The sequence below is a fragment of the Hyperoodon ampullatus genome (assembly GCF_949752795.1).
Source record: "Hyperoodon ampullatus genome assembly, chromosome: 10".
In the NCBI taxonomy this organism is placed as follows: domain Eukaryota; kingdom Metazoa; phylum Chordata; class Mammalia; order Artiodactyla; family Ziphiidae; genus Hyperoodon; species Hyperoodon ampullatus.
Genome location: NC_136923.1, coordinates 66447906 through 66460250, shown reverse-complemented (window position 1 = coordinate 66460250; position 12345 = coordinate 66447906). Strand labels below are relative to the sequence as shown.

The window sequence follows — 12345 nt, the reverse complement described above, 5'->3', positions numbered from 1 at the left end:
ACATATGTACAATGGAATAGTACTCAGCCATAAAAAGGAACGAAATTGGGTCATTTGCAGAGACGTGGATGGACATAGAGACTGTTATACAGAGTGAAGTAAGAGAGAGAAAAACAAATATATTAATGCATATATGTGGAATCTAGAAAAATGGTACAGATGAACCGGTTTGCAAGGCAGAAATAGAGACGCAGATGTAGAGAACAAATGTATGGACACCAAGGGGGGAAAGCGGGGTGGGGGGGTGATGAATTGGGAGATTGGGATTGACATATATACACTAATATGTATAAAATAGATAACTAATAAGAACCTGCTGTATAAAAAAAGGAAGATATGGGCCTAGGTAGGGAGAGGATGCAGGTGCAGTGCACACTAAAGGATGGGGCTCTATCTACAGTATTCCCTATATTACCTTGAAGTAGGAACCCTAAATTTTCACTTTAAGACCTGGCTCTGGAGAGCCTGGTGAAAGCAGCGTCACAAGTAAGCCCTTCACCAGTTGGAACGTGAATTTACTTCAGGTAAAATGAATTTTATAGCATGACCTGACAACTTAAATATTTTCAGAATGTTCAAAACATAAATAAAGGAATAACTTCTATTTTAAAAGAACAACAACAACAACAAAAATCATGGAAGGGCTTCCCTGGTGGTGCAGTGGTTAAGAATACGCCTGCCAATGCAGGGGACACGGGTTCAAGCCCTGGTCCGGGAAGATCCAATATGACACGGAGCAGCTAAGCCTGTGTGCCACAACTACTGAGCCTGTGCTCTAGAGCCCGCAAGCCACAACTACTGAGCCCATGTGCCACAACTACTGAAGCCCGCGCACCTAGAGCCCATGCTCTGCAATGAGAGAAGCCACCACAATGAGAAGCCCGCTCACCGCAACTAGAGAAAGCCTGCATGCAGCAACAAAGACCCAACACAGAAATGAATGAATGAATGAATGAATGAATATTTTTTTTAAATCATGGAAACAGAGCTGTATGTAATGGAAACAGGTAGATATGTAAAGAACAAGTAAAGATGAAAAAATCAAATTAAAAGTGGACCAGAAATGGATAACTCTAGCCAGGATATGGCTGAAAAGAAAATTAGTAAGTTGGAATAGAGTGAAAAAGTCGCCTATAATGCCTCAGAAAGACACAGATCTAAAAAAAAATACCAAAGGGCTGATGGGGTAAACAGAGCATATACTACAAAGGCCTAATCACTGTGCAAAGCTGCCCCTCTCGCCTAATTCTCTGTCCATCACATGCTCTGTGCATTCCTGTCATAAAACCTGTCATTTAGCAGAATTACCAGATCTTTTTTTTTTTTTTTTTTTAAATTTTTGTCTGTGTTGAGTCTTAGTTGCAGCACACGGGATCTTCGTTGTGGCGCGTGGGCTTCTCTCTAGTTGCAATGTGCAGGCTCTAGAGCGCATGGGCTCTCCAGTTGAGGCACGCGGGCTCAGTTGCCCCTCAGCATGTGGGATCTTAGTTCCCTGACCAGGGATCGAACCTGCATCCCCTGCATTGGAAGGCAGACTCCTAACCATTGGACCACCAGGGAAGTCCCACCAGGTCTATGTTTTTGTTGACTTATTCTTTATGAAGCTCCTGCCAGGTGCTGAGCTCTTTCCTAGTCATACTGGGTACAGACAGCCAAGAACGAGTCAGATAAGGGTCTTGCTCTCATGGACTTTGTGTTCTAGCCTATTCATCACTATACCTCTGGCATCTACACCATTGTCTGGCTCAGATTAGGCATTCAGGGTATATTGGTAGAATCAATGGGTAAATGAAGGAAGTAATTCATACCTCAAAATATTTTTTGTATGGCTATGGCCTTGATTATCTTCCTCTGTTTGGCCAGTTTTGCATTGGTGAGAGAGGGAAGAGATGAGAGGAATTTCTCTCCCTAGAGCATACCCCACTGTTATCAGTCTGTGGCACAGATGACACACTGGTATGACCCCCACAGACCTGGAGTCCACCTGAGCTGTGTCCTCTCGTTTTTTTACTTCTGTTTTACAAATTGGTCAAGAAGATTCAGAATGAGGGTTTCCCTGGTGGTGCAGTGCTTAAGAATCCTCCTGCCAATGCAGGGGACACGGGTTCGAGCCCTGGTCTGGGAAAATCTCACATGCCGCGGAGCAGCTAAGCCTGTGAGCCACAACTACTGAGCCTGCGCTGTAGAGCCCGCGAGCCACAACTACTGAAACCTGTGCGCCTAGAGCCCACACACCGCAAGGAAGAGTAGCCCCCGCTCGCTGCAACTAGAGAAAGCCCACACGCAGCAACGAAGACCCAACGCAGCCAAAAATAATAAATTTATTTTTAAAAAAAAGAAAAAAGATTCAGAATGAGACCAGCAATGTAAGCAATGTCAATGTATGAATCTTTCTTTTTTATTTTTCAGGCTGGAGTAAAAGGGACATTGGGAAGATTAGTCGGAATTTTTGAGGTAAGTCTGTTAAAATCTTTGGTGCAATTGGTATCATATTAATAACCACGTATATCTTTACCATGGGCCATTCAGGCTTCCGTAACAAAATACCAGAAATTGAGTGGCTTATAAACAATAGAAATTGATTTCTCATAGTTCTAGAAGCTAGGAAGTTCAAGATCAAGATGCCAGCAGATTCAGTGTCTGGTGAGGACCCACTTCCTGGTTCATAGACAGCAGTTTCTCTCTTGTGTTCTCACATGGCAGAAGAGGAAATGTCTCTGGGGTCTCTTATAAGAGCACTAATTCTATTCATGAGGGTCTTCTGTCATAACCCAATCACCTCCCACTGTCCCCTACCTCCTAATACTATTACCTTGGTGGTTAGGATTTCAGCATATGAATTGGGGGGCGAGGGAGGACATAAACATTGTCCATTGCAGTCTTAATCTAGGAAAGATGCCATCTTTGTTTCACCAAGTTTTCAAAACAGTGCAGCACCAACAGCGAATAACGTGCGCATTCTTTTTAAAATCCCATAATCTCCTCCAAACAACTAGAATTATTTGTTAGAATTGTTTTTCCCGTCGACCTCTCTTCCTCTCCTCCCAAGATGTGAGGAGGGGTAGATAAGAGTAGAGGAGACAGAGAAGTGGAAGATAAGTAGCTATAGCACAAGAGACAAACAAGGACATAGGCTGGAGTGGAGATTTGGAGAAAGTAGGAAATCAGGGAATGGAGATGAGCAGGGTTAGCAGGAGGAGGGGAGATGTGTGAGATGATCAGCCTGCTCACATTGATGGGACCCCTGCCCACCACAGTCTCTTCTCTTTCTGGTGTTCTAGCTAGTTAAATTTACTTGGTGCCTTTTTCTCAAGAGGCCCCAAATCCTTTTCTCAGTATTCTTGAGAAGTTGCGTGGAAAAAAGAGGGTAAAGCCTTGGCTTTGGAAACCCAGGCAAAGAGCTCACCCTCAGATTCAAGTGTGGCATGTTTTAAATAGGCCAGCTGGTGCTATTCCATATCTGATTGTAGGATGATAAAAAGTGAAAGGAATCCTTGGGTCTAAGCTCTCTGGACGTTTACATAATCTCAGCTCTCTAAGGAAAAGCTCTTCCTCTGTCCCTCTTTGCCCTTCAGAACCAGGAGAGGAAGCACAGAACGTATGTCTATGTGCTCATTGTCACAGAAGTGCTGGAAGACTGGGAAGACTCAGTTAACATTGGTAAGTTATCCCCAGATGGCCTCCAAAGAGCTCCCCACAACCGGCCCTGGCCATGCCATAGGTCATTACCCAGGACCACAAATGAGAGCCTGATAAAGAAAAGAAATAACAGAAGGATGTCCATTTTTGAACTTGTGAAAGGTACTATTTTGAAATGTTTAAGAGGAAGCCAGAGTTGGGTACATAGTCAACATTTAGAAATGCGGCCCATAAAAATAAGACCTGTTGATTCTAAAACCAAATTGGATCCTCCCAAGCAGGTATTGATCAAGGCCTCCACAATGCTAGGCCCACTGCTGGCCATGAACCTCAAGCAGGACCGTGGCTGTTCCTTGCAGTGCTTATTCATACTGTTAGAGAAAACTGTCGGTTTGGTTGTGTGAGCTCCTCCCTCCAGAGCTGTATAATAGGTATAGAGTGATGGGAGTAGTTTCCAGTTATATTCATGTTACCCTTCAGGTGCACGCGACTTTCTCCTAAGGAGCCATTTTCTTTGATCTCAGATCACTACTGCATGTATATGTCCTTTTTTTTTTGTTTTGGCTGTGTTGGGTCTTTGTTGCTGCACATGGGCTTGCTCTAGTTGAGGCAAGTGGAGGCTACTCTTTGTTGCAGTGCACGGGCTTCTCATTGCTGTGGCTTCTCTTGTTGCGGAGCACAGGCTCTAGGTGTGTGGGCTCAGTAGTTGTGGTGCATGGGCTTAGTTACACTGTGGCATGCGGGATCTTCCCGGACCAGGAATCGAACCCATCCATGTCCCCCGCATTGGCAGGCGGATTCTTAACCACTGTGCCACCAGGGAAGTCTGTATATATGTCTTTTGACCTAAAAATTGAGGTGATTTTAATGGTTGGCTCATGGTTTAATCTTTTAGCTCTGAAGGAAAGTATATTCTAGAAAAGTGTAATATTAATTTAACTTCTGTTGTAAATTGGCAAACAGATATAATTCACTTACCAAAGCCTCTTTCTTTATTGTTAGTATATGCTTTGCCATCATGCCTCTCACAGTGTTGATCTGGGCATTTCATAGCTCTTCAGCTTTTAATTGCTTTGTGTTTGGTAAGAATGCAATAAACTTAAGTATAAATAAATTCAGTGGGGGGATATTAAAAATAGACTCCTTGACAGCCAGTGCTGGGGCCTGAAAAAGAGACAGAGGTGAGTGGTGTGGCTGGCCCTGTCCTCAGAGTACTCTGTCGGGTGGGAGTCACACACTTTTGATACTAATTTTTAAGGTACCATTGCTCTATTAATATCCAAACAGGCCTTTCACCTGTACTCCCACTGCTGAGAATTGACCCTAATGAAACAATCTGAAATATGGGAATAAGCCTATGAGCCTTCCTTCAGATGAGCCTTTTTCAGATGAAAAATTGGGTCTTAAAATGTACAGGTCAGCAAATGTTAAGTGATCTAAGGTCCATTCATCTGATGGAACGTTAGGCAGCTGTTAAAAGCATACTTATGAAAGCTCTACACCATGGGAAAGTGCTTATGAGATCGGGTTGGTGACTGAAAACAGGGTATATAGAATTGTATATACACTAATTAGAACTACATTAAAATATGAATTTGAAGTGCAAACAAAGATGAGGTACTGGTTTTCACCTAAAGAATTGGCAATGACAAACAAAAGTTAACAGTGCTGGCAGGAGTGTGGTAAGACTGACATTCCAACACACAAAAGCAGGATTGGGGATCGGTACATCCTTCTGGAAAGCTGTTTGACAGTATCACAAGCCCTATAGTGTTCAATTTTTTTTTTAAGTGTAGCATTATTTATAATAACTAAAATTGCAGACGTTGATGTCCAATGATAGGGAAATGGTTAAGTGAATGACATTATATCCATGCTAGATATTACGATGTAATGCAACCATTAAATGTCATACTTTTACAACAGAGAAGAATGCTTAAGAAACAATGTGAAGTGGAAAAGAAGCAATAACAACAACAACAACAACAGTAATAGTAAAGCAAACTCTTACAGCATGTACTCTGTCCCAGGTATTGTTCAAATGCTTTACATATTAGCTCTCACCACAGACTTGTGAGACAGGCACTATTTATTATCTCTGTTTTATAGATGAAGAAAGTGGGGCACAGAGAGGTGAGAGGTTCAGTAACTTCCCCAAAGCTGTGCAGCTCATTAGAGCCATTGATGCGATTGGAGCCCAGCATATTAGCTTCAGTGTCCATGTTCCTAACAACAGCACTCCATCAGGGCCTCTGAGGATTCTGAGCACCTTAAAGCATGATCCCAATTATAGTTGCTGAAATAACTGTGTCTTTTTCAAATAAGATGAAAGAAAAGCAAATGCACTAAGGTATTAAGAGTAGTTACTTCTGGTTTATAAGATTACAGGTAATTATCTTATTTATGCTTTCTTCTGTTTTCCCAGTTTTAACCAATGTTCTTTTGTTATTTTTGTAAGAGAAAAAATAATGGAGGATTTTAAAACATGCATTTGAAAAAAATTTTAAATACACTGAAAAGTTAATAATGATTGTGTTGAGATTATATTTTCCTCTTTTTGAGAAAATATTTTCTTTTTTGTAGATATATCACTCTTATACAAAAATTTTAAAATAAATAACTGATTACAAGTCAGCCATCCTGGTAATTCTGGAAGCTGATGCTCATGTCTATTTTTGCAGGAGATGGGGTTGCTGGCGGGCTTCAGGCACTTATGTACAAGCCGAGGAAGGCCCAGAGGCCCAGGAGCTCAAGAGGAAACCACTAGCAGTGGTTCTCTTTAGAGGGCAGATTTCACACAATTACTTTCAGCTCTTCAGTTTTCAGATTTCTTACCTGTTTTCTGCATTAGGCATTTGTGTAATATTTGAAGCATATAAAGTGTGCTTGCATCACCCTTGTAAGAAAAGAAAATAAGGAAAAATAGATTTACATGTTTTTTAAATGTTGATAACCATCGTGGTCATTTTGTAATGTGTAGAAATATCAAATCACTATGTTGTACGCCTGGAACTAACATAGTGTTGTAGGTCAGTTATACTTCAGTGTAAAAAAGAAAAGAAAAACATTGATAACCATTGCTTCCATGTTTTTTTCTACATTTTCTCAAAAGTTTTAGGGTCAGAAACCTGCTGCTTTCCTTTTGTACTAATTTCTTTTTCTCTCTGCCTCGACAGGAAGGAAGCGGGAATGGTTTAAAATAGAAGATGCCATAAAAGTGCTGCAGTATCACAAACCGGTGCAAGCATCGTATTTTGAAACGTTGAGGCAAGGCTACTCAGCCAACAATGGCACCCCGCTCGTGGCCACCACTTACTCAGTTTCTGCTCAGAGCTCGATGCCAGGCATCAGATGACTGAAGATTTCCTGTAAGAGAAATGGAAATTGGAAACTAGACTGAAGTGCAGGTCTTCCCTCTCACCCTTGCTCTTTCACCTCTCCTCACAGGCCTCCTCTTTCAAATAAGGCATGATGGGCAGCAGAGAAAGGGTTTATTGATAATGTTGCTGTTTGGTGTTAAGTGATGGGGCTTTTTCTTCTCTTTTTATTGAGGGGGTGGGGGGTGGGTGTGTAATTTGTCAGTACTTTTGTGCATGATCTGTCTCTCCCTTTTCACACCCCTACAATTCTCTAAAGAGGCAAACAGCCTTCCCTCTGCCTTGGATTCTGAAGTGTTCCTGTTTGTTTCATCCCAGCCCTGGCCAGATTTTTTTTTTTTTTTTAATTAAAAGATACCAATATGAGATGAAATCTTTCAAGAATTTGTCCTGTAATGTGCTGTTAAGTCCAGCAGGTTGGTCACTTTCACTGCAGGATACATTTATCTACACATTATATACTGGGCATATAATATGTAAATAAATGACTTTTAGAAGAGGGATTTAACTGTTTAATTTTTCAAAGTTTTGTTTTTTAAATTCAAGGTGTTTCTGAAGTGGAGAGCCTCACAATTAATTTACTTTTTTGTTTCTGATGCTAGTGGCTAGGTAAAGTTCCCTGTCCTCTCTCTTTTCCCCAGTCATCAACTATAGTTATGTAGGGTATGGGAAGAGTTTAGCTACCTTCATAGTACTCCCAGGACTCATGGCCTTCTCTTCTCGAAGCTGTGTTTCCATGCCAAGAAAGAAACAGGAAGAAACCTATTTTCTTTTTTATTACCAAGCCAGGAGCAAATGGCCTCAGCTCAGATCTGGAGAAACAGTGCTAGAAATTGAATTCCTCCCTACATGTTGACAATAGGGATTTGAACTGGATTCTTGGGATTACTATCTAAAAAACTGGAGCGTCGAGCACTGTTTCTATCCTGCTGGTTTGGAGTTTTTTCCATAATGCTACTTATCGCCGACAAAGGCCTCTCTCCCTGTGCATCCATGCCTTACACCGTGCTGAACTGGATATTGTCCTTGTGCTCTGAAGCATCCAACTATACTTGGCAAGCGCAGCTGTACAATCCTGTCCCTGTTCTGGGTAACCATGTTACGTTCCTGAAAAGTACACAGGAGGAAAATTCAGATGTTTGCTTGTCTTTGTAATGTTATAGCACTTGTAACTGCACCATGGAGCATGCTCAGAAATATTAAATATGTCTCCCACTGGGATGTGAAAGGTCCATCGTCCGCTGAGAAGTGTTATGGGAGAATGCTTAATCAGTTATTAGAACAGCAACATAATGCATTGGCTCCCTGCAAACTGTCTTGTTGGGTTTTGATACAGGTTTGATGCTGGCTTCATTTGCCAATTGTGTTGTTTAGTCGAGAAGTATGCAGAAAAGGGTCTTGAGACCAGGGCTGGGGGTGGGAGGCACTGATCAATCCCTGGCTTGGGACAGGAGTTTGTTGCTATACTCTTAGTGGCATCTCCTTTGTCAAAACATAGCCAAGATGTGAAATTAAAATCGTAGTTCTCTTTATTTAAAAATTCTAATAAATACTCAAACTTTGAAAAGCTTTTGCTCTTCCCTCCCACTACAAGAAATGTAGTATCTGGTAGGCCTGTGTCATTTAATGTTCAGTGTTTTAGGGGACATCAGTTGATGAACTTAAATTTTTGCTATCTATTCTCATTTTGCATCTTCTCTCCCAGTCTTAAAACACGGAGCCAAAAAGCAGTGCCGGCAGTTTCCTTAGGATACCGCTCTACCTCTGGGAAAGGAATCCTGTCCCTAAGTAAGGGTCCCAGTGGATAGAAAGCACCATGGGATTTGAGTCTAAATGCCAACTCATTGTTCATGTGTCCTACTTAAAAACGAACACACTGCTGCTTATTACCTGATTTAGAGCATTCTGAGGTTCTGTGCAAATAAATAAAGGGGACAATAAAATAAGTTCAGCTCAGCACTAAATGGAGTCCCCAAAACACAATCTTCAAAATAAATTCTACCTTTATGATGTAGATTGAAAGAGCTTTGCAGGAAAACGATTAGTACTCTTGAAATAGGAGCTGCATTGTTAATAGTAATTTGTGCAGTTTTTAGTGATCTGAAGATGTTTTCACTGGGCTGGTATAATAATACACTACCCTACAAAGTCCTGTTTGGATTGTTGTTGGCGTCTCTGGGTCAGGAAAGTGAACTGTGCCAAGAAGTATTTGTCAGTGACATGAATGGATCCCATTAATGCAGTTAACTGGCGAGGTTGTGCTGATGCTTCCTTAACTGACAAAAGGAGGCTTTGTCCAACACCAGAATTGTTGAAACTGGTGCAGTTATCTGTTGCACTGGGATTCTGGTGAGCAGGGGTTGGTGTTTTCCCTCCCTGGCACCATAAACACCATGGCTATCTCCTGACGTGTAGTCACAGCCCTTTTGTGATACATTACTTAGACACATGGTTGCAGTAACCTTTCTATCTCCCCCAAAGAAAGCAAGGAAAAACAGAGGAAAGCTCAAAGTTCACCCTACTTGCAGAATATTTCGACAACACTGATTTGCCATTAATTCTGCAAGTACTCGCCTTATTCGGGCTTGGCAGAAACAGGTTCCTGTGTTCAGGGCAGATATAGAGTCTCTTTCTCACAGCGAACGGGCACGTCTTAGATTCTGGTTATTACCAGAGTGCCCATCAGAGTCCACCATACTCAGGATGGAGAAAGATAGCAATGGCTTTTTTTTAATTAAAATCTGTTTTTGGTTTATAAATTGCAGCCCTTCGGGAAACAACAGTGAGATCATGCCATTTTTTTGGACCAGGACTGTGTGTGAGTGAGTGAGTGAGTGAGTGAGTGTGTGTGTGTGTGTGTGTGTGTGTGTGTGTGTGTGTGTAAGAGAGAAAGAGGACTACCAGGAGTGGCCACGTTAGGTTTTCTGGTCGCCTCTCAGAACAGTGTAGCCCATGAAAGAGGAGTCCTGATTTTTCTCATGGTAAACATAACAGGATGGAAAAGTTACTGAATTGACTGTTTTATTTTTACAAGTGTCTGCTGCCCCATCTGCCCTGCGAGGAGAGGGTTCCCTCACTGCTGAGTCTGAGCTGAGGCCATCTGGAGGGATCAGAGAGTGTGGGAGTATCACCCCGCTAAGGCTGAGCAAGGCCTAGAAGGTGGCTTCGCCGCAGGATTTCCGCCCTCTGCATTGCGTTGCCAGTGCTATGGAAAGTGAGGCACTGGAGGCCTTGCTTCCCGCAGCCTCTGGGGAGCAGAGTGGGTCACTGCCCTCTGAGAGTGTTTGCAGTTTTTTGTACACTGTTGCTACATAGTCAAGTTCCTTCATGGCAGAGAAGTATTTTCTGTTTCAGTGTTAGGAGTCAGCCCATGTAAAGTCTGTTAGACTTGCTTAGAAGAAAAAAAAAGTCACCTTTTGTTTTTAGAATTCTAGGAGGAAGAAGTTCCCCATAAAACCATGCTTCCTCCTTCTCCTTCCCCTTTCTTTTCTCCACGTACAGTGCTCATTGGGGGCTTCTTCTAAACCTCTTCAACAGAGGGGAGTAATCGGTCTTCTGATGGACATGGATGTGCGTTTCACACCTTGTACTTAACATATTTGTCATTTCCATCTAGTGCTGTGTTAATATCTTTGTTGATCTCCCCACCTGATCTTTTTTTTTAAACAGCTGAGCCTGAGCCATATTTTTTTTCATTTACAAAAAGGATTTAGTAACCACAATGTGATTTTTGCCACAACTGTATGATTTTTAATATTTCTGAAGTGTTCTGTAAGCCCATCATAGTTGAGAGTGGATTTAGCATTAGAAGAAATATCTGCAGTAATCTCCACAGTGGGATGAATTTTTGCTTAAAGAGAAATGAGAGTTGATAATATAACTCCATCCTGGTCCCACCTGCATTTCACATCCACATCTTTACAAAAAATAGGAGACATGCAGGATAGTCAACTCAAGCATTTCTAGGGAGAGGAGATTGTTTAATGGTGATTAAATAATGCAGATGGCTCTTTGAGTTCTTATTCTTGAAGACTCTAAAAGAAGTCAGACCTGAGGCTGTGCAGTTTTTACTGCCCAGTTGGGGTGGCAGTCGTTTCTTCTGAGCACTGCTGGGATGGAACCTATTTCCCCAAGGCTCTGCAGCTGTCGACCTTGGTGGCGTCAGCCTTGCTCCATCAGGGCACGCCCCCCTCACTTGGGGTAGGTGGGAAAGCACCCCAGAGTCAACCTCTGCACTCTGGGGTGAGCTTGCAACAGAGACCACACCATCCAGAAGAGCTGTGTATTCCACGTCACCTGACATGTCACCTAAAGCAGTAAGACATTTGAGATTTTCAAGTAAATTGTGAATTGCTAAATACTGCAATCTATAGAGTATACTACATCAGGTTGACTGGAGGTCATCACAGGCCCTGGGAACCTGCTTTTAGGCAGACTCTCCTTTGGAAGCCAGGAGCCTTCCACTCCTGTCTCTGAAAAGGCAGCTTCACACTTCGACAGTGTTTTTGCATTAGCTTGATAACCTTTCAGGGATGGGTAAAGCCTAATCAGGACATTTAAAAAATGATATCTCTCACCTTCAGAGTAATCCAATAGTTTGTCCTCCTAATCCCCTTAAAAATTAATAAAGAGAAATAAAGAATCCCATTTGGTGTTGATTCTAACAGACTCCTTGAGCTGAGGCTGGCAGTCACGTGATTTGATCTTGGGTGTCTGCTACTTGAAGCTTTTGAAGTGAAAAGGGCATGTCTCTCCCCTAAATCTTTGTTGATAGTGATGATCTGTGAGCCTGAGCTTGTCCTAGAAAATGAGACTGTCCACCTGGCAAGGGGAGCGCAAAGGAAAGCCTCCTTAACTCAGAATTGAGCACAGCAGGAGGGCCTCTGCGGAAGAAGGAAGTGCTTTTGGCTGAAAAAGCAAGATCAATATCTAGAAGGTGTGGAGTCATTGCTTCTGTTCCTCCAGCAGTTAGGTTGTTTAATTAAATAGGTTTCCTTCAGTTTACATTCCGAGTTCTTAACCCCAAACAGGGGCCACTAGAACAGCAAAAAAAAAAAAGGCATTTAACCCCCTGGAGATAGGCTTTAAAAGATACAAAAGCAGCAGCCTTGTCATTTTCTAGGTTCATCACCATTTTGATGTGCTACCCGTCCTTCCACCCCCACTGCAGCCAGGCCAGATGTGAAGATTCTATAAATATTTGAGTTGGGGAACATAAATTCTGGTTCTGGAACAATTACCTACTAAATTGCTCACCATCTGTGGACGTTATCCATGGGATGCGCCTTTCAGGGAACATTTCAACAATACAGTAAAATCACTCTTCTGG

The 12345-nt window shown here is 42.2% G+C and overlaps 1 protein-coding gene across 2 annotated transcripts in view; it reads left to right on the top strand.

The window, feature by feature from the left end:
* The window catches only part of LOC307059742 (diphosphoinositol polyphosphate phosphohydrolase 1), a gene marked incomplete at its 5' end in the record, with an annotated part of 94647 nt that extends 87264 nt beyond the window's left edge, over window positions 1-7383 (top strand). For both annotated transcript variants that reach the window (XM_079713934.1, XM_079713933.1), the window contains 3 exons: window positions 2410-2454; window positions 3576-3660; window positions 6816-7383. In XM_079713934.1, coding sequence (XP_079570060.1) covers window positions 2410-2454; window positions 3576-3660; window positions 6816-6994 — 309 coding nt within the window. In that variant the 3' untranslated portion in view covers window positions 6995-7383. The remainder of the gene's footprint in view (window positions 1-2409; window positions 2455-3575; window positions 3661-6815) is intronic.
* Between the last annotated feature and the right edge of the window lie 4962 nt (window positions 7384-12345).